This window comes from Aotus nancymaae, unplaced genomic scaffold (assembly GCF_030222135.1).
Source record: "Aotus nancymaae isolate 86718 unplaced genomic scaffold, 86718_ANA_hifiasm-v0.15.2.pri h1tg000020l, whole genome shotgun sequence".
Lineage (NCBI taxonomy): Eukaryota > Metazoa > Chordata > Mammalia > Primates > Aotidae > Aotus > Aotus nancymaae.
Window position 1 is genome coordinate 16,299,193 of NW_026988432.1, and position 22,451 is coordinate 16,321,643.

Consider the following 22,451-nt stretch of genomic DNA (forward strand, 5'->3'; position numbering starts at 1 on the left):
TAAACTATGTAAGATTTTTGTCTCCCTCATTTCCACATTTAAAATGAAAAACATTGCCCTCAGTACTCTAAACTTTATTATTTATGTGTTTATTCACTGAGACAAACTCTTGCTTATTATGTTGCCCAGGTTGGTCTTGACTCCTAGGCTCAAGAGATCCTCCCACCTCCATTCCAAGAAGCTGCAACCACTATGTTCAGCTCTTAAAATTTAAATTGCCCACACTTGATATATGAGTTTTGGCTTTTCCCTCTTGAATAGTTTGTGTTCTTTTTATTTTAAGTATCAAATAACTGCTTATTTCCATATTCATAATAGAAATTTAAAAAGTAGTAATATCTGAGAACCCAATTTCCAAATTCAAGAAATTTCTTCAAGTTAGAGGATACAAAAATGAAAATCCATTATATCCTTAAAAGTTGAGTCATGAAAATTAAGGCACAAAATGGTAATGCAACTTTAATTACTAATTAAGGAGAATGAAGTATTCCCTTCTTTGTTCTCTCAGCACATTATATACCTCCTTTTTGGCTCTTCTTTTGTATTACAAGTATTTCTTTGTGCATTGATCCCACTTCCCAGACTCAAGGGCAAAGGCTACGACTTAGTCAGTTTTTTATTCCCCGTGCCTAGCAAAACCAGAAACTCAAAAGGTAGCAAAAAAAAAAAAAAAATGGTTACATTGAACAGTGCAAAAAGTTTCTCAATGTGAGTATTAACATTTACTGGTTGAGTGATAATATATACAGATTTTGTTAATGTATTTCAGTAATTTAAGATGCACAATTTTTCATATTTTGGTATTTTAGAAATAGGGTTGCTTCTCCAATTGACAATGCCTTACAATTGCTATAGTCTCAATGAGGGGCAAAGGGATCTTTATAAGCAGTAGTTGTTACTGCCCGTGTAAGCCAGACCTAGTCAAAGCTATTCATGTCGTACTTTGGCGGAGTTCTGCACATTGTTGGTACTGCACGTGTTGAGCTTTATTGCCTTCTAAAATGTCTTTAAAAATGTTACATTATGATTTGGCATTGAAACAAGAGTTATCGTATAGAGAGAACAGCATGCAAACAGCAGCATGCAGTGAATCTAACATTGGTGAAACAAATTTGTCTAACTGTGCCTACACGAGTACTTTATAGACACTAAACTAGGAAATAAGAAAGCATGGTATTATTTAAATTGGTAAGAAATTTTCTTAAATGACCTGTAAAACAATGATGAGATTTATAATTCATGACATCTTACATTTGATGAAATATAGAATTTTTGTTCTTTGTGACCTGCATAAGAGGAGAACGGACTCTAAACAATTGCTTCTTGTTGCCATAAGACATAAGATACGCAGAAGACTAGAAAATGGCACATCATGCTCATTCAGAATAAAGATCATCCTGAAAATTATGTATTTTAAGTTATACTTCAAGCATTTAAGTTAAGAGACTGAAAATCGATTGATTGATTACTTAAAAGCTCAAACGACCAAAGGTACTGGGTAGTAATCAGTGTGGTTTCCTGAAGACCCAGTTCTATCGACGCAACTCAATCTCTGTTTGAAAAAGTATATACTTCTTAGACAAATAATAGGCCTAATGGAAATAAATCAAAAGCAGAACTTTTGTTTCAAATTTATATGACATTATTAATGACAAAGTGGGAAGATGGGCGTGGAACAGACATCTGAGTGAATGTTGTTCCAAAGGCATAGATTTGAGAACGGTCAGTGACCTCTAGAGTATTTATTATATGTGATTTGTCCATCTATGCAACTTATTGACCTCTTTCTTAATTCCATTTTCTGGCAACTCTTAAGTTCAGAAGAGAAATCAAAATGACCTTGGCAAAATTGATATATATTTTGATTAAACATGGATATCATTTTAGTAATGACAGTGAAAAACAGTTCTCCGTCTTAAGAGGCTTCATCTTTTCTGCAGGTAAGGGAGCTGGAGAAAACACATTTTGAAATTTCTTTCAGAGACAGAGTTGTTACAGGTAATAGACTTTTTAAAACAAGTTGCTTGTAATAGAATCTAAACTATATTGTGATAACCCAACATAAATTGCTATTATTTTATTATTTAAAATTATACATAATAAGATATAGATAACATTTAAATATTGAGAATCCCAAAAGTTTTTTTTCTGATTGCTTAATTGTTTGAATAGAGTTTTTGTACTAAAGAAACAATAAAGCTAGTTACAGTGGCTCACGCCTGTAATTTCAGACCTTTGTGAGGCTAAGGCAGGAGTATCACTTGAGCTCAGGAGTTTGAGACCAGCCTGAAAAACATAGGGAGACCTTGTATCTACAAAAAAAAAAAAAAAAAATTAGGTGGCTATGGTATGATCGTGGCTCACTGTAGCCTTGACCTTGTGGGCTCAAGCAATCCTTCCACCTCATCTTCTGCGTAGCTGGGACTACAGGCTACAGTGAGCCATAAGCATGCCACTGCACTCTAGCTTGGGCAACAGAGTGAGACCCTGTCTCAAACAAACAACAAAAAATTAGTTGGCTGTGGTGGCACATGCCTGTAGTCCCACTACTCAGGAGGGTGAGGTGGAAGGATTGCTCGAGCCCATAAGGTCAAGGCTGCAGTGAACCATGATTGTGCCACTGCACTCCAGTATGGGCAATAAAGTGAGACTTTGTCACAACCAACCAACCAAAACTCCAGTAATTCAGAAATTGGAGCATTTGCCTTATTTACAGTTACCAGTCATAGTTAGCAATGTATTATCATCTACTTGAGGCATACCACATAGTAGGGGAGCCTATGACATATACCAAATTAGTATTATTATTTTAATCACCTATTATAATTGTGGCATGTGATATTAATTCTCAAAGAATGAGAATAATATAAGAAATTCTAGTATTTTAATTACATCTAGATTTATTTGATAATTTAGAAGTTAATCTCAGCATTTCAAAGTCACCATGTACAGGTTAGAAAGTCTTCCGGTTTGTGGAATTCGGGATCCTTTGCTGTGATTCTGTTTTTTTTGCTGTGATTGACTGCATCTTAAATAAATACAGAACAAGCATATGAACTCGTCCTTTATTCCCTTCTAAAGCAGTGTTAATTCAGTTCTATCAAATAGCATGAAAAAAGTTACTATACACACATATTAACTCGTGTTACATTTTAATGTTATGACTGTTGCCTTTGTCAAGGTTGTCAGTGACCTCCATGTTCCTAAAGCCTGTGGTTAATTCCTGATGTTCTTATTTGACCTGTAGCAGCTTTTGTCACAGGTGATCACTCCTTCCCTTGGAAGAATGTTCTTCATGCCTCAGGACACTGCATTTCCTCGATATTCCTCCTGCCCCCCTGGTCTCTCCTCAGCCTCCTTTCCTGTCCTTATGTTTCCCCTGACTTATTCATCTTGGGGTGCCTCAGGGCTTGTTTCACTGTCCTCTTTCTGTCTATGCTCAGTCCTTTGGAATCTCATTTGTTGTATTTGCTTTTTAAGTACCATCTATATGCTTATGACTCCCAAATTCATATTTCCAGCCCAGGACCCTTCTCCAAACTCCTCACTCTTATAACTGTGTCTTATGTCTATTAGATACCAAATAGCCATGACATGTCTCTACTTGGTGTCTAATAGACTCTGCAAATGTCACATGCCCAGAACTGAATTCCAGTACCTGTCACCCCTGCCACCTGCTCTACTCGCAGACTTCCCTGTCTCAGTTAATGACAGCTCCATTCTTGTTGCTCGGTTGACTCTTCTCTTTCTTCCATATCTTCATCCACATTTTTAGGAAATCCTGTTGGCTCTACTTTGAAAATATGTACAGATTGTAACCACTTTTTATCACTTCCATTCCCACTACTTAGGGGAAACTCTCATCATCTCTTACCTGGATTACTGCAATAGCCTCTCAGCTGGTTTCCGTGTTTCCACTCCTCTCTTCTTAAACTCCCCCCACCTCAACACAGCCTACTGAGTATTTTATAATGAACCCCAGCCATGTCATCCATCTATTAAAAATCCTTCAGTCATTCCCCACTTTACTTAGAGTAAAAACCAAAGTCCTTACAGTCAGCCTATACAGTCCTACATGATCTGGCTCCTTTGTTACTTTTCAGACCTCATCTCCTAAAAGTCACCCCCACACTCAGCCTTATGACACCGCCCTTGCTGTTCTTGAAAGACAACAGGTGTGGTCCCACCTCAAAGCCTTTGCTTTGGCTATCCTTTTGCTTGGAACACTTTCCTCGATAGTTCCATGCCCATTCTCTTGGGACTGCCATGTACACGTTTCACCAAGGTCATTTATAGGGCACCTCCCACACCATCAACCTGCTCCACTCAGTGGTATGACTCGGCTCACTGTAAGTCTCTGCATAAATGCCACTTTTCTGTGATGCCAGTTCCAACCACCCAATTTATTTTATTTTATTTTTCCATAAGTTATTCGGGTACAGGTGGTATTTGGTTACATGAGTAAATTCTTTAGTGCCGATTTGTGAGATTTGGGTGCATCCATCACCCAAGCAGTATGCACTGCACCATATTGGTAGTCTTTTATCCCTCGCCCCCCATCCCACTCTTCCCTCCAAGTCCTCCAAGTCCACTGTATCATTCTTATGCCTTTGCACCCTCACAGCTTAGCTCCCACATATCAGTGAGAACATAACAATGTTTGGTTTTCCATCTAGGTCACTGCAAATGCTGTTAGTCCATTGCTTTTTATAACTGTGTAGTATTCCATTATGTGTATATATATTTACACCACAGTTTCTTTATCCACTTTTTGACTGATAGACATTTGGCCAACCACCCAATTTAAATTTGAAATGATCTTAGCTTAGCTTTCCTAGCCTCACTTATTTTGTTCTATTCTGCCATTCACCCCATATCAGATATTACCTTCTAATAAACTACTTTAGTGACTGGCTGTTTTGATTGTCTTCTTCCCTTGCTAGAATGTAAACTCCATGAGGTCAGAGATTTTTGGTTGTTTTATTTACTCTACACTAAATGCCTATAACAATATCTGGCACATAGCTGGCAATCAATAAATATTTGTTGAATAAATCATTTAAAATATATTGGGTTTTAAAACATATTCAAAATAGAGATGGAAGATTAAGTCAATGAATTTTAAAATTAATGTATTTCATTAGGTATATATTTACTAGGGAGTTAAAACTTCAATTTGTAAAAAGTTTTATATTCTAGCTAAGTATATCCGTATGTGCTTTATGTCACAGAAAGAATAGATAGCTTATCTTGGCACCTTATCATAAAACAAAGGAATTTCAAGTAATAGTCATTCAGCAGCTATGTTTGATAAAACTTTTTCAAGTTTAATTAGAATTTATGAATCTTTGAGAAGCAATTAAAAATTCCCTGCATGTTATTTATTGATTCATAAATAATATTATGGCTTGCTTTATTGTTATGTATGGTATGCTATAATGCATGTGTTATTCAAGTGCAAATATTGATCAAGTCATTAACATCATTAGCTAATTAAGCTACAAAAGTTTTTTTTTTTTTTTTTTGAGATGGAGTTTTGCTGTCGTTGCCCAGGCTGGAGGGCAATGGAGTGATCTCGGCTCACCACAACCTCTGCCTCCTGGGTTCAAATAATTCTCCTGCCTCAGCCTCCCAGGGAGCTGGGATTACAGGCATGCACCACCATGCCCAGCTAATTTTTTGTATTTTTAGTAGAGACGGGCTTTCTCCATGTTGGTCAGGCTGGTCTTGAACGCTCCCAACCTCAGGTGATTTGCCCGCTTCGGCTTCCCAAAGTGCTGAAATTACAGGCGTGAGCCACCGCGCCCAGCCTCTACAACAGTTTTCTTAAGTGGCTGGGTAGAAGGAATGTATTTAGAAATATATTTTTTATCATGACCTGGTATCTTCAGTAAAATGATGGCACAGCCAGTGTTTGCATAAAAGCATAAGGATCAAGAGGTTTTCTCTCTGTCTGTGTGTCTGTGTGTGTCTGTGTGTGTTTTAATAATAGGAAAGTGCTTTTATCGGAGGATTTGGGGCAGTGCATATCAATAATACAGCAGTCCTTACTAGCATTCCATATACATTCAAAGCACCCATGAAAATGGTTTAGAAAAAGGAGTTGGATTACCTTCTTCACAGTTATGATACCAACTTGGAAATTGGGATCTGTGCTAATGTCAAAGGCATCTGCACCGTCTCCATCCACAATAGTGTATTTCATCTCTGCGTTGATGCCTTCATCCAAGTCCTTGGCAAACACTCTCCCCACAGTGGAGCTAATTGGAGCTGATTCCAACACACTCATCTGGTAATGTTCTGCAAAGAAAAGCCAGGACACGCATTCTTGATAATCCGTCACTATAAAAAATGCCTCACATTATCATATCTTATCAGGCATGCTGTGCAAAATATCTTTTTTTCTGGGTTCTAAAAGTAAAACTGGAGTTTTTACAGATAAAAACTGAGGTCCAGAAAGGCTGAGTAAACGGTCATACTGGTCATGGCCTGTACTGGATGTTCAATAAGGAGGAGTCAAACAAGTTTGAGTAGAACAGGGTGAAAGCAAAACGACTTAGTCCTAGTGACTGTAGCTTGAGTGGTAGAAGTATCTTGCATTCAAATCTTTTAGTACTTCCTAGTGAACTGAAGTATTTCCTCAAATTGCAGTTCCTTATGAGAACGACAAAATAAACACTGTGGTCACAAAGGGCGTATTTATTCTGTTTATGCTTCAAATGTTCACCTTTTCTTTCATGGTCTGGCCCATGTGCTGAGTGCCCATCTCTACGACCACCTGCTCAGAGGTCGTGGAGACTAGTGATCTATAAAGGGGGAGCAGCCGTGGAGAACAAGCTCCAGCAGCTCCATGTGCTGCCCCTCAGTGTGTCCTTGCACCCGAGACTGCCTCGGGCTGCCTCTCTGTGGACAGACCCTTCATGCTTCCTGTTTTCTTGTTTCAGAATAAAATACCAAAATGGTTCTCACATATGTAAGAAGCTCAGAGTTGGCAATCTCCTTTTAGACGTGATATCTTGAGCTCACAATTAAATTTAGTCACTTTCACTTCCATGAAGTTGTATTTTTACCAACTTGCCTTTTCTGGGGATCAGCTTTTTGATGTTCTTTGTTATTTTGTCAATCATAATGTGGCTAACTAAATAGCAAAGAAAAATCACACAATCACGTTTTCAGTATGTACATATTCCCTTTTATTCTAACACGCTTTGTAAGCAATGGGGAAGATTGGGATGTGAGGGCTCGAGTTTCAAAAAGATTCAGGGAGGCTGACAGCGCCCAGCCAGCTCATAGCACCCTGCCTTGCACAGGAGAAGAAATGATGCTTGTTTTTTACATATGAGCCAGGAAATCTTTAATATTTGTACTAAGCTGGCAGGCGATTGGATTTCATGATCTTTTTCCATTTACTTCCAAAGTTGTTGATGGATTACGCTTTGCTGTTGCAGAACTTTTGGGAAAAACAAGCATCTGTCAACAATTTTCCTCATCCCAGGAAAGCTATGTTATATGTTTAAACATCCACATACAATTTCTGCACACGATACGCTATGTTATAAATAGAGAGCTTGAGATCTTGATGTTTTATTACATTTGGTTCCATTAAAGGTGACTGAGCTTATTCAATGTAAAATATTAAGTGTGTCATTTTGTTGGCATTCTGTATTCAGTTATAGTAATATTTGTAAAAAAGAAGCAAAATTGAATTCCTACAATGAGGAATCGGAAGATTAATTAGGCAGAAGAGTATATCCAAGATAAGTTTATGGAATATCAAGGTCATCTAAACTTAGTTTTAGCAAACAGATGGGGAACTATTTAATGAAGAGAGAATGCAAAGTTTTAAAAGGTCAGAAAGGAGGAAGCAGAGATAATGTGTGTAGAATGCATAGAGACACAGAGATTTAATTTTTTTACATTTCTATTTTGTCTTCCCTGAAACATAATCCATACTTCTACTCTATCCTAGAGTCTCCACTAAAACTGTATTTTGAAAAAGTGACAACTTAAAATGTGTGCTTTAGAATGGTGTTAGGATGTTGGTTTGGGGCTGGGTGCGGTGGTTCATGCCTGTAATACCAGCACTTTGAGAGCCTGAGGAAGGCAGATGACTTGAGCTTAGGAGTTCAAGACCAGCCTGAGCAACGTGACAAAACTCCGTCTCTACAAAAAATACAAAAATTAGCTGGGCATGGTGGTGTGGACCTGCAGTTCCAGCTGTAGTTGAGCCTGGGGGTTGAGGCTACAGTGAGCTGTGATTGCACCACTGCAGTCCAGCCTAGGTGACAGATAAAGACCCTGTCTCAAAAAAAAAAAAAAAAAAATTGGTTTGGGAGGCAAGACTAAAACCCCAGTAATCCTTGTGTTGCGTTCTGCTATTGTGAAGCTGCTATGCTTGGGGTAACGTGACTCATGACTCCTGACAATATGTCCAAACCCATCTACCTTTCAGCTATTAATAACCTGAGCTATGTAATAACCTGGTTCTTCTGTCCCTTCTGCCTTCATCAGAGACACCTGTCTAGTGTCAACTGTAAAAGCAAAATAGTTCAAGAGTCTTCAAGAACTTATAGTCTATAGTGTGAGTAATGTGAGCCCTTCATGAAGTAATGAAGATGGAACCCACACGATCACCAACGCAACACAAAGCCCAACCACGTGGCATTTCACAAACTGTTCTGTGATGCTCTCGTGTTCTGCACTGTTGGACCAAGCAACTTAGGAACTTACTTGCACCATTTGTGAAATGCTTATCTATTATCCTGCCTTTTCCATCATGAATGCTCATGAGGACTTCGTGTATTCGATTTGTATGTAAATATTTGAGCTCTTTCTGTGTTTACATAGATACAATGGAAGGTTCACTTGGTCTGGCTGATTCAAAATGCAACTATTCATCTGACATTCTGGGTAGTCTGACTTGACTCTCTCCTTTTAGTTTAGTTATTTTTTTTAAAGCCCCATTTCCCCAGCTATGTCTTTCACCTGCAATTGCACTTCCTGCTCTCATTTCTCCTGCTGCTCCCTTCAGGCATCTGCTTCTCAAATTCATGTCTCCATTCCTGGGCTCTGTTTCATGGTCATAGCTCTATATTTCCACTTTCCTTAAGGATGTTCAACCTCATTGTCCTGCTGTCACTTCATATTCAAATCTGAATCTGTCTCCCTCCTTCGCTGCCACTAGTTCCATTATGCATCCTCTATTTTTATTAGTAGTACAATCCTTCTCCCTGTCATCCAGAGTGAAAACATCATTGTCATCTTTGACTCCACCTTCTGCCATGGTTTTCCCTTAGCCAGGAAATCAAGAGGCAGAAGCCCATGTTTTCTTATTTGTACCGTTCCACTCCTCCTGCTGCTTCCTTAAGTCCTCAGCAGTTCAAGTCCGGGCCACTCTAAACACCTCCTAACTGACTCTCGACTCCCCTGCTCCTAGTCTCTGCCCTCACCAACCCCTCCTCTACGTGGCTACCAAGTCAGCCTTTCTTTATGTCTCCCTCTTGCTCAAAAAATTTTCTATGGCTTCCACTAGAGATACAACACATTTTAAAGAGTAGGTTTTAATTTTAGGAGTCTTTGAACATAAAATGAAATTGAAAACTTATTTCCAGGCAGGATTTTTTTCCCTCCATGCAGGTTTTTACTGAAATGAGCTCTAGGACAGTAGAGACTTTGTTTTGTTTGTACACAGCTTTGTGTTCCATTAATAGACTAGTGCCTGAAATAAATATTTTTTTGAATGAATGAATGATTTCCCCTTCTGGAATGTTTTTTTTTTCCTGTCTATATAAACCTGTTTTTACTGTTGTTGTTGTTGTTTTTAATTTTTTTGATCTATTTTTGTTTGAGAATAAACCTGTTATATTCTGAAACCCTCTGTTGAAATCTCACCCTTCTGTGGAGGCTTCATTCATCTCAGTTTATGCATTCATCTCAGTTTTGCACTATTCAAGTGGCACCGAGTTCTACTATGGGTTAATTTTTCCCGTGTGTAAAATGTGTCCTCCCAAGTGGATTTGAAGCTTCACAGGGTCAGGGACTGGATTCCAAGTGTCTTGTGCCACTCATGCCCAGCGCTCTCACAAAGTAAGTGCTTGGTACCTACTGGACTGATTGGTGAAGATCGTCACGTGGGTGGGTGTGTCCGTCTACAGCACTGGCTATCAGTGCATGCATTCTCAATGGAGTAGTATTGCCCCCTCCTGGGGAAAAGATAGGTTTGAGAGGGTGTGATGAAAAAAATCTTAGCCATTACAAGTTTGTGGCCCACTAAAGTTCAGCTCTACCCAACAAACCTTATTCCTTAGTATTGAATTTTATGTAGGGTGGGTGGGCATGGCAATCAGGAAAGAAAGTCTAAAAAGATTCCACAGGGAGATGGAAAAAAAGTTTGAGAAACCCTGGTTTAGTACTATGGGAAGCTGAGGCCCTGAAGGAACTAGTTATGCGAGAATTGCATGATGAATGTAAGAAAGGAATCCATGAATAATTGAATTAAACGAGGAAACCCAAACTGGCCTTTCTCCTGTACCACTGTAACAGGTGCGTCCCTCTAGGTGGCAGGTCTGTGCTCTCGTGGGTCAGGTACTCACTCTGGGGAAAGCGGGGTGGGTTATCATTGACATCCGAGAGCGTGATGTTGACTGTTGTGGTTCCAGCTAATCCTCCAAGCTGCCCTCCCATGTCCTTGGCTTGGATAATCACTTCGTAGTATTCTTTGGCTTCTCTGTCCATGTTCGTGAGCGCTGTCCTAATTACACCTGCAGGATAGGAACAACTTTGTTTTTAAAAACAAAACCACAGTTCCCATTTTTTAAAGATTGGTTTCTCGGTGTCTCCTTGGTGCCTAATGCCTAGAAGTGAGATGCAAGTCACCTGTGCTTTTAAATTTGAGGCAAAAATCTCAGCTTCAAAAACGGGCTGTACTGAAACCAGTGATGAATGAAAACTATTTTATTCCAGCGGGAAGAGCTCAGAGGGCTGGTTTCCTCTGGCAACATTACCTAAAGTGAACAGGAGATGGCAGCAATGTTTCTCTTACAGATCTGGGAAATTGGAAGTCCAAGGCGGTTTCAGACAGCTGTTGTTTCATCAAAGAAAACTGAGGGCTTTGGGTCCAGAAAACAAAGCCTCATATGTCTACAAATCTGTGAATTTAGATAATTCTCCCTCAGTTCCTCAGCCCCTAGAGCCCTTGTAGTGTGAATGGCTCTTGTTTAGGTAACTCATTCCTGCTTTTTCTTCCCTCCATACTTACTACCTGTAAACAGGGTGGGAATTCTGATTGGATTTTCCTGTTGCTACATATTCATTCTGTTTTGTGATAGTCTTCTGTTTACCTCTGTGCTTTACTGAATTCTGTGAGCTGAGACATGAAAGATGCTCTGTGAGCTGTTTATTTTTACCATGCATATGAGATGAACTTCCCCAGACAGCAAGCAGCAGATACGGTTTCATTTAAGAAGAGGGGCCTAAACCACAATCCGCTGAAATGTGTTGTGATCCTGCCAAGGCTGTACAGTAATTTTTTATCTCCCTTTAAACCCTTCAACTTAAAAAAGTTGACTGTACACACTAGGCAAAGATTAAAGGCTTATTTACTACAGATTTATAACATGACTCTTGGCTAGATAGACCTTTTGCATGAAAATGGAAAAGATTGGGAATAATAATCTGTCCCCAGTTTACCCCTATAATGTATATACTGCATTATAGTTATAACATTCTCAAGTGATGATATATGCAGCATTTTCTTTTTTAAAAGGCCCCCATGGGTACAGTAATAACTATCTGTTCATGTATTTTTGACCTTAACACTACAGATGCCCCCGGGAGCTGTCAAAATAATGTAAGACTCTTCTTAGGATATAAAGGACACATTACCCTCTTCCTCCCTGTATTTTTCCTCCCTGTGGGCACCCCTTCATCCTTTCATTCTCCCCCTTGCCCTTAGTAGAATTGTTAAACTTACTGTTTTATACAAGTCCCTAACTGCAATCTTTCTTCTTTCCTCCTCCTAATTTAAACTCCTTTACTTACTACTTTTATGATACAATTTTCTGAATGTCTGGTTCCCCTCAGGACTTCTGGGAAAAAAAATTCTATCAGGTTGGCAGTAATAGAAATGTATTTTTTCTTTTTCAAATAAAGAGGTGACTTAGAATGCTCACCATTAACTTTATCCTGTGGCTGCAAGTTTCTTTACTCAAGTTCCTTGTTAATTACTCCTAGGTTCTATGTTTACCCTCACATAAAATGGAAGTAATAATACTTCTATATCTTTTGCTAGTTTTCAAGATTATTGGGAAGCTCAAATATGGCAACGTTTATTAAAGTACTTAATAGAAGAGGAAGCCTGGTACAAATATAATAATGACATCACAATAACTGCCCAGCTCAGACATATTACATGAAATCTTTCATAGATCCAAACATAAATTCTGTAGTCAAAGCTCTCGGGCAAGACAGAAATAAATAAGCAAACAAAACACCAAACTTCTGTTTGTCATTTTCTGCCACATGTTTCTCACCCATTCAGTTCTCTCTGATGGCCTCCCCATTAGAGCTTCCCAATCGGGACCTGCCTTTTGGGGACCACATCTCACGTGGTGTTTCCTCTCTCATCAAAACCTGTCTGCCCCGGCAACCATTCATTTTGGACTGGATCTCTGGTGAGTGCAGAGTCGTTGGTTCAATAGAAAGAACGTCAGATCACATGTCAAGAGACCTCTCTACCCTAGATGAGCTTTATTAGCTCTCAGTTTCCCAATTTCTTTATCTGTTAAGAAAATGGTGATGGACTGAATGATTCCCCCAAGGCCCTTTCCAGTTTCACAATCAATGCTTCTAGTTCTCTAATGACCCAGGTGAATGTGTTAATCCTCTTGGGTCTTCACGGGGTTATAAAACACCGTAGTCCCTGGGAATAAATATAACCATAGGATTTTTTTTGAAGGCTAGTGGGGAGTCATTTCTTATGTGTGCGCCTTCTTACTCTCCAGTCAGACACTACCCACTGTTTATGCATAGCGCTGCTCTTATCCATCAGGGTAGTGCTGGTTTACTCTCTTAATCCCAAAGCTTATAACAATCTTCTCTGGTTAATATGCTCCCTGGCGAGTACTTGAAAAGGAGAGTTGGGTCTGTCATAGCAGCAGTTATAAATTGTCAGGGAATAAACACCTCTGACTGGACCCTTGCATCAGATACCTGTTTTAGAGTCCACAGAAAAATATGGCTGGCCCTGGAGAATGCTGTACACCACCCGGGCACTGTTGCCGTAGGTCGGGTCATCTGCATCCGTGGCTGTCACCTGGATGACAGAGGTACCTGGGGAAGAGAAGACGTAGAAACCTGTTCAAGTCTAACAGCTAAAGGCTGGATGCAATCCTGGTACATCTTGAAGCATTTGCAAATGTATGTGGTTCATTGAGAGAGTCCCCTTTCTAGGTCAAGCTTCTATAACTCTTATACCTGTTTGGCGGAGATGAGAGTTGTGTTTTAAATTCGGAATGACCGGTAAGAACACAGCCTTTGATAATAACAAAACATTTCTCTCTTATGAATCAAATATTATTCAACCATTTATTGATTTCTCTGTCTGTCTAGCAATATTGTTTTTAAAGAATCAGAACTAAAAAAATAATAATAGACTTATTATTATTATTTTCTCTCGCTGATTCCAATGTTTAAGTAGCTTCCTGACTGCCAAAGTCTTGGTCATCATTTTTGGTTGCTTTTTTTGTTTGTTTTTTGAAATGCACTTTCGCTCTGTTGCCAGGCCAGTGTGCAGAGGTGCAGTCTCAGCTCACTGCAATCCCCGACTCCCTGGTTCAAGCGATTCTCCTGCTTCAGCCTCCCAAGTAGTTGGGATTACAGGCACGCACAACCACGCCCAGCTAATTTTTGTATTTTTAATAGAAACAGGGTTTCACCATGTTGGCCAGGTTGGTCTTGATCTCCTGACCTCGTGATCCACCCACCTCGGCCTCCCAAAGTGCTAGGATTACAGGCATGAGCACCGCACCCGACCTTGGTTGCTTTACTATTCGTAAGCTATTCCTCTCATGCTCTCCTGTTCTGAATATATGTGTGCATACGTGTGTATGTGAGTGTGCTTCTGTGTGCTTGTGTGTGTGTATAGGAGGTGCTGTTTGTGAAAATCAGCGAGTCACCACCTTACCCACTGGGGACATTTCTGGCACAGTGGCGACATAAGGTCCATCCAGGAACTTGGGCTCATTGTCATTGATGTCTTGAATTTTGATGATGAACTCTGACTCTGGCTCCATGGGCCTGCCTGTACGCCTGTCTAGGGCTTGAGCCCTTAAAGTATACTGGGCTCTTTCCTCTCGATCGAGCCTCTGAATGGCGTGGATGTCTCCAGTGGTGTCGTCGATGGTAAACACGATGCCAGCACCTTCTCCCGAGAGGATGTATTTGATGGATCCGTCTCCCCTGTCCATATCTGAATGAAGCTGGGGGAGGAAAGCACCTAATTCTCATCATCAAGGTCAACAGGTGTCAGAAATACATTGATTTTCAGTTTGTTACAAACTTATAACCTCCCTTTACATGAGATTTTTAAACTCAAATGTTTAATAAGTTTGTCTACAAAGAACTAGTATGCATTGAACACGATTGTATCAAGGAGTGGATATAGGTTGATGAATAAGCCAAGTTTTCCATGTCACATTCTGCATCCTGAACTTATTATTTAAAAAAAATTCTTCTCCCTGAGAAGTATAGAAAACAGGAACTCTGGAAAGTGTAGATCCCCCAATGCTAGAATAAGAACAAGTTTAATAAGGAGGAACCCTGCCTTTCCATTTAAGAAAAATAAAAATAAAATAAAATGGATAAGCCTAAACGTGTTAAAATGAAGGAATTCCTGTAATTTTTGTAGTATCAAATGGTTTTATGACAATTCAAGTTGGCTGATAAGCTGATAGAAGCAGTCTATAAAAAGGTTAAGGGCACCACAGTGAGAAAAGTGAATGACCTCCATGGATTCTTCCTCCCATTCTGTGATCCTAGTTCTGCAGTTTCATTCAGTAGGACTGGGCTTGTGTTTCACGTGTCAAATGGAATTTAACTGCTGGTTGTGATTTTTTCCATCAGTGTGTCTCTCCTTTAGATGGTACTGGTTCTTGGGTTCATAACTGAGTTACTTAAACCTGTGTGTGGATGGTTGAGTTAGGAACATGCTTTTATCTGACCATGCAGCTATATTTCCTCTCAGAATAAGTTTTTTTTTTTTTTTTTTTTTTTTGACATGGAGTCTCGCTCTGTCACCCAGGCTGGAGTGCAATGGCATGATTTTGGCTCATTGCAACCTCCACCTTCTGGGTTCAAGTGATTCTCCTGCCTCAGCCTCCCAAGTAGCCGGGATTATAGGCATGCGCCACCATGCCTGGCTAATTTTTCTATTTAGTGGAGAGGCAGTTTCGCCATGTTGGTCAGGCTGATCTTGAACTCCTGGTCGAGGTGATCTACCCACCTCGGCCACCCAAAGTGCTGGGATTATAGGCGTGAGCCACCATACCCAGCAAGGATACTTTTAATAACTCTCAAAAGAAGTCCAGGAGCAATATATTTTTAAAATCTCAGGCCTATAAACATATTTCTGCATCTATAATATCTAATTAATTGCAGATAGTTTGTGTGGGTGGCAAGAACCCTGGAATTATAGGCAACTCTGTAGGTAATGGTCTCTTTCTAAAGGCGGTAACCAAACAGTTAGTTAAATTTAGTCAGCCACTCTGTTGTTGCCTGGAGTATTAGCTCTTTGCATAGTTCAGGATGAAGTTCATGAGATTAGTTCATAAAACAGCCAAGTATTAGGCTTGGAGCAGGGAGGCCAATATATCTGGCCTGAACACTGTCTAGGCCAGCTACAAATTGAGGGCCCTTGAGGAGTTAATTTATAACCGTTAATTTCCTTATGTTATAAATGCGAGGACAACACTAATACTTATTCTGAAGGGTCACTAGGTTCATTAGAGATTAATGCACATGAGGCACCCAGCACAGCGCTTTTCCCATTGTAGGAAAACCATAAATGGGGCCGACCATGATACATGTGCATAGAGAAAACGGTATTAGCACATTCACTTCTCTGCTCCCTGCAGACCTCCAGGAGGGTGGCAGAGAGGCTAAAACAACCTGTTGGCTTTTTGGTCATGCCCAGTCTCGTGGCAAAAGCTGCAGAATTCTGCCTGGAGCATGGCAGGGACAGTGTTACTCTGAGGATTAAACGGCATGAACACCAATAAAACACCTGCAAATGCATCCACAACAGCCTCCGACACGGATGGGTTTGGAGGTTGCGGTTGGCTTTGAGCTGATCTCAGGTTGACTCACGGCCAAATCACGCAGGCAACGGTTTTGCTGCCTGGAGGAACTCAGCTGTGTCTTATCTAGAAAAGGGAACTAAGGGAATAAAATTGACCAAAAAAAAAAAAAAAAAAAAATAGCTGCGGACTTTTTTCTATTTATTCTATTTAGAATATGAAGTTCTCACATTTCCTCATTCAGTATACAGTATTTTCTTTTTTCTTTTCTTTCTTTCTTTTCAATCCAAATCTTCTAATTATGCAGTTAAAAAAGTAAAGGTGCCCAGTTCTTGTTGTGCAGAATAGAAAGCCATTTCATTTGGTCCTGCGTACAAAGAAATGAAAATCTATTCCATTTGGAACTGTGTTCTCAGGCAGAGGAACAGAACTGGGGGGAGAACAGGGATTTTAGAATGAGTTAAAAAATATGTATGCATGTAGGTGTGTGTTTACATATATAATATTGTATGTATGTAATTTTATGGCATGTGGCATAGGACTTTTAATGAAATAGGTTTAATTTAGGGCATTGCAGATTAGGGAAGGAAAAATAGAAGCTGACAGAAAGGTCACCCCAGGACTGTTCCAAGGTGCTCAATTTATGAAAACCTTTTGATCTGTGATCCCGGAAATACTCAGCACACCTGTGATGCCTTGCAGCTAAGCGCACTTTAAGCACTTTAAGAAACGACAGAGGCCCAGCCTTGCCGCAGGTACTCCTGACTCCTGGGGGTCGACGGGCAGGCTGGTGCCTCGTGGAGTCCGGGCTGAGGCTTCGGTGTGAGGCCCTCGCTTTCCGTGCGACCTTCATTTTGGTGTGGGCCTGACGTCTTGTAAGTGCGCAATGAAACTGTATTGGAAGAAGGGTCTAGGGGAGGGCAAAAGTTCTTTGAGGATGGCGCTAGCCCTGCTTAAAAGAGCTAGGAGCACCTTTCCAGGAAGTTCGGAGCCTCGGTCTGTACGCAGGTGTGAGCAGGAGCAGGGGAGGACAAGGAGAGGAAGGGAGGAGGGGGGAGAAAAGTAGTGGGGACGGGAAAGGGAGGGAGAGCGATGGAGCCCACAGAGAGGAGGGAGAGGAAGGGAGAAGGGGGAGAGGGAAAGGGGGAAACGGAGGGGGGAAAGGTAAAGGGGGGGAGGGAGGAGAGGAGGGGAGAGGAAGGGAGAAGGGGGAGAGGGAAGAAGATGGGGGAAGGGAAAAGGAGGGGGAGGGGGTAGAGTACACCCCCAGGGAAGCAGGAAGGGTCCCGCTTTGAAGCATGTCAGGATCTGCTTACACAGAAGTGGTTTCTGAGGCCAATACTTCTATCAGTTTGAGGTTTAATCAGGGAACAAAACTCACACCTGGTTTCAGCAGGGAGCATTTCCTGTGGAGATCTGGAAGGCAAAAAGGAAGCTCCGAGGCATCAGAGAGAGAGAGAGAACGCTCACAACTCCAGGAAAAGCAGCCAGTGCCCCTCTGGCTGGGGCAACACGGGGCAGAGGTAGGGACTCTGGCATCTGCAGGTTTGGAGGGGAGCCCCTTGAGGCTGGGCCTGAGACCTCTGAGGAAGGAGGGCTGCCCCTTGGGCTGGGGCCTCAAGAGCTTCCAGGAGGTGCTCCTGCCTGTCCCTGGTCCCCTGTCCCCTGGGACTCAGACCTCTTAGAAGTAAGTGTGATGAGGCTGGGAGGTAACAGGAGCAAGTCCTTTCTCCCTCCTCCTGCCTCCTGGGCTCCCTCTAGTACCTTCTACGGGCAGGCAGAACCTACCGGGGAGAGGAGCTGGTTGAATTGGAGAAATTATGGCTTGGAGAGTTTCAGCCCCAGCATCCAAAGCAGAGTATGGTAAGGTGAGCATAGGGCTGAGAGACACCAGCTTAATAACCCATGCAGCAATGCACATTTAATATTCTGCTTTACCAGCCATAGAATACACAATTGGTTTCAAAAATTGCAAAGAACAGACATTAACATCTTTTCTACAAGTCACTCAGCAAATTGGCAGTGTAATAAAAATGTGTTTTATATTTATCCATATTTAATTCAGCAAACACTGACTGCACACCAGCTATTTGGAGGAAGGTAAGACGCTTCCAAGTGGAGTCAGTAGCACATAGTTATGTACATCTTGGGAAAATATTTTTGTCTCCCTGGAAGAGTCTTTTAGGCAGAATAAGACAGGTGAATGCCTCACTTATTCTAATCATTCTTTAGTTCTTAAGATCTTCAGCCAAAGGAGTAGTGAGTGATGGGAAGTACAAGCAGATTCTGAAGAATCTTAGCTGATTTAGGATTTTGAAACAAGGGTGATGTTCACTCCTTTTGTCGTCTCTCAGAGTGCCTTGAATAGTTACGACAATGCAGTGAGTGCTTTCAATCTGTGGTCAGGCAGCTTCCATGTAGCTGTTAACCTCGGCATGATTTGGACCCACAGATTCTTGCACAGGCATGAGCTCTCAGCCCCCCTCTCTTTGCATATGTCAATATAATCTAGCTTTAACTCGACACTGCCTTGTCCCTGGAAAGCCCAGTGTGGATTTTGTAAGGCCATACCAATTACAGCTGATAATTGTTGCCATACTCCTTTCTGAAATAAGCAAATACTCTGGCAAGCTCTCTAAACAGACATCTTCCGGAGCTCAAGGTGACAAGCAGAATGCCTCTGGGAAAAGAGAATGAAAGTGGATAAATTCCCTTTCAAAAGAAAAGAAAGGGAAAAGTGCCTGAGTAAGTGAATGTATAATACCTTCTTCATGTAGAGGTAACACACCTAATGCAGCGTAAAAATCTTCCCTTGGTTGCTGGTGTGAGGATTGGATCAGATGACTGTTGAGATGCGTAGGTGTCTTGTCTTGGTTGGGGTTATTTGGAAAGGGTGAGCGCTAATTGTGAGTACTCAAGGTGCTACACGGCTAAGAACTCCCCGTGTCAGAGTTAAAGGGTTCAGGAAGCAGCCTGGCTCAATAAGATTCCTGATCCCACCTAAACACCACTGACTCCTGTGCGTGTCTCCCGGCTTAGTCTAAAACCTCAGGCCACAGGCTCTTTACAATGTAAAGGAAAGCCAGGGCTTTAGCGTGGAAGCGATGGATATTTTGGTCCGGGCTTTCACTGCTACCTTCGGTGTAACTTTGGGCAATGAACATAAATAGCCTCTCTGAACCTCATTCCCTGTGTTATTTACTCACCTCGCAGCATTGTTACGATGATTAAATGACCTGCTTTATGTGAATGTGACCAACACGTAGTACTATGCTAGTCCAATAAAACGTTAGCTACCCTTTTCTTCACTCTTCCGTGTGTGCGACCAGTTCTGTGCTAAGTACTCAGCGTCTTAGCATAGGGGTGTAGATGGGGCATGCAGACAAAGTTGGGGAGTGGTGTCTCAATTTCTACCCTCAGGAGGAGGGAAGAGAGCCCTGAATTGTATGTGCATATAAGTAATTACTGAAAATTACCGAATATGAACATATTCTTTTCTTAAACTTAGCAGTGGCCACGTATATCTATTTGGAAGTAATGTTATATAGATATGGAGAAGCTAGAAGTCTTCGGAATTTTGAGTAGACGCAAGATGTGTTAATGATAGAATTGTCTGATTTTAAGCAGAAACTTGGAGGAATTTGAATGTGGCCTGACGAGCAGAAGTCAGGGCCTGTCCTGGGCAGAGCAGCAGCGTGGGCACACATGTGGAGTCAGGGACAAATGTGTTATGTGTGGCAGAACCAGCTGAGGAGGTCCAGCTTGATTGGGATGAGGACCTGATTTGAGAAATTGTGCAAGAGGGTTGGGTGAGGGAGGAGGAAGTCCTTGAACTGTGTGCTAGGAGCTCTGATGGCATTCAAGAGCTACAGCGCCCTGGGGGAGGGATGGGGAGACAGGCAGCACCGGCACAGTTACTCTAATCACAGAGACCAAAGGCTCACAGTCATGACAGAGCCTGGAGAGGAGGAGGTGCATCTGAGAGAAACTGGCACGGAAATATTGGCAGATATGGTGACCGATTGCACGTGAAGGATAAAGGAGATAAGGAAAGAAGACATCAACAAAATCTCACAGGTTTTGAGGCCAAAGGATTTGCCGTTTCGTTAGGTATTACTGAATTGTTAGGTTCCCATAATGAACTCCTTAAACTACTGTTACTATTACCACTATTAATATTGTTGCTACTACAGTACTATTTACTACTACAGGGTAAGGATAGTTAAAGTTTTAGTCTGGACTGAGTACTGTGCAAAGTGCTTTACATGCATTAGCTTATTTCATCCTTACTACACAGTGAGGTATTCGTTTATTAAATATCATCTTGAGCACTTTCTACAAGATAAATGCTGTGCTAGGCCTTGGTGGTAAAATGGAAGCAATGTTTTCACTTTCATTGAGTTTCTAGTTTAGTCAGAGGCTTCAGACAATAAACATGTAAATAAAAAAATAAATATGGTGGTTGTGATTAGGACTGTGAAAGGGAGTCTAACAGAGGGGCTTGCCTTGGAGAATGGTTATGAAAGGCATGAGAGAAGCCAGAGGAAGGGCGTTTCATTATGTGGGAGCAATAAAGGCAGTGCTTGGCAGGATGCAGGAAATGCCGAAGGCCACATCCTTGCAACATGAGAATGAGGGAGAGAGTGGCATGGGCCATGGTTGGATGGGATGGGCCATGGCAGGCTGAACCAGGAAGGAATGATCTTGTAAGCTGTGGGGAGGTGTCTGGAGGATTCAACACACACACACACACATATATATAGAAGAGACGTAAGTAGAGGAGTGACTTGATCTGATTTGATTTATAAAAAGACCATAGTGGAGAACAGGCTGGAGGGAGGTGCAGGTGGACATGAGGAGACTGGATGGGAGGCTAGGTATTTGCCCAGGTGACAGATAATGATGGAAGCAGGGATAAGAGAAATGCAGGATTTGGGGTTTATTCTGACATAGGACCAGCAGAATTTGCAGATGGAGAGAATGTGGGGGCAGGGGAAAGGGAGGAATGATCTCCAGGTCTCTGGTTTTAGGAACTGGGTGATGGGTGGGTGATGGGGTGGACTATGTTTGGGAGAAAAAAGCAAGCGTTTCTTGCTTAACATGCTACATTTGAAAGACCTATGGGTAAAAAATGTGGAGATGTCACATATGCAGTAGGATTTATAACCTGAAGTGGTCTAAGCCAGAGATAGAGGTTTTGCATTCACTGGCTTAGACGTGGCCTTCAAAACTGCAGAGGTGACGAGTCCACCCAGGGAATGAGTGTGTAGAGAAGAGGCCGGGGCAAAGCTGACAAGACCACCCACAATTGGGGTCAGGTGGAAGGAGAGGACCCACAAATGCGGCTAAGAATAAGAGGAAGAATGGGATTGTGAAGGTCATGGCACAGAGAGGACAATGAGTCAAGGAGAGACAGGTCATCACTCTCTGAGGTTGTCATAAAACGAAGCCATTGGACTGGGCAGTAGGGAGGTTTTGAGAAGTGGTGAAAACATAGCTTTGGGTCAAGGGTGGGGACTGAAGCCAGACCCCTGGGTTAAGAAGTAGGTGGGAGCTGAGGAAAGAGCTGGGGTGGGCAGCACTTGAGAAAGGGCTGTTTTCTCATCCTCCTCATTCGAATTTGAGGAAGCCAAGGCGAAGAGGGCTTGATGACCTGTCCAAAGTCACTCTGGAAATAATTGGCAGGGCTGGGCTTTGAACACACATGTGTCTGAATCTGAAACCCATGCTCCCAGCCTCTGCTAAACAAGCGTTTATTTTAGCATTTGAATGAATTATTTATTTTCTAATTAGTTCCTTGTCTCCCATTCTCTCTCACTTGGTTGCTTTCACAAAATGGTCTCCGATTAACACCCCAATAAAGTAAACACAGGAAAAATCCAGGCTTAAAAATGAAATAATGATAGATTAAATCAAGAAAATTCGAGTATAACATTTATAAATATATTCATTTATTGTCTCCAACTATCCTAAAGCACATGTTAGGATCTTCTGAAATGAAAAATATTTTATTTAGTTTTTTTTCATTAAATTTGGGCTTCAGGCAATACCTCTGGAAAGGCTCTGAAACCCTACAAAAACACAAAGCAAAAAACCCTGTTCTCTTCTCCTTGCATTTCCCAGTTTCTCTCTTCCTCATTCTGTCATCCTCAGACAGCT

The 22,451-nt window shown here is 41.4% G+C and overlaps 1 protein-coding gene across 2 annotated transcripts in view; it reads right to left on the reverse strand.

Annotated features, from left to right (window-relative positions):
• The window catches only part of CDH20 (cadherin 20), a 222,118-nt gene that overhangs the window by 38,019 nt on the left and 161,648 nt on the right, over positions 1-22,451 (reverse strand). For both annotated transcript variants that reach the window (XM_021672029.2, XM_021672030.2), the window contains exons 3-6: positions 14,183-14,477; positions 13,210-13,329; positions 10,593-10,760; positions 6,113-6,300 (exon numbers count right to left, since the gene is read on the reverse strand). In XM_021672029.2, the coding sequence (XP_021527704.2) occupies positions 6,113-6,300; positions 10,593-10,760; positions 13,210-13,329; positions 14,183-14,477 (771 nt within the window). The remainder of the gene's footprint in view (positions 1-6,112; positions 6,301-10,592; positions 10,761-13,209; positions 13,330-14,182; positions 14,478-22,451) is intronic.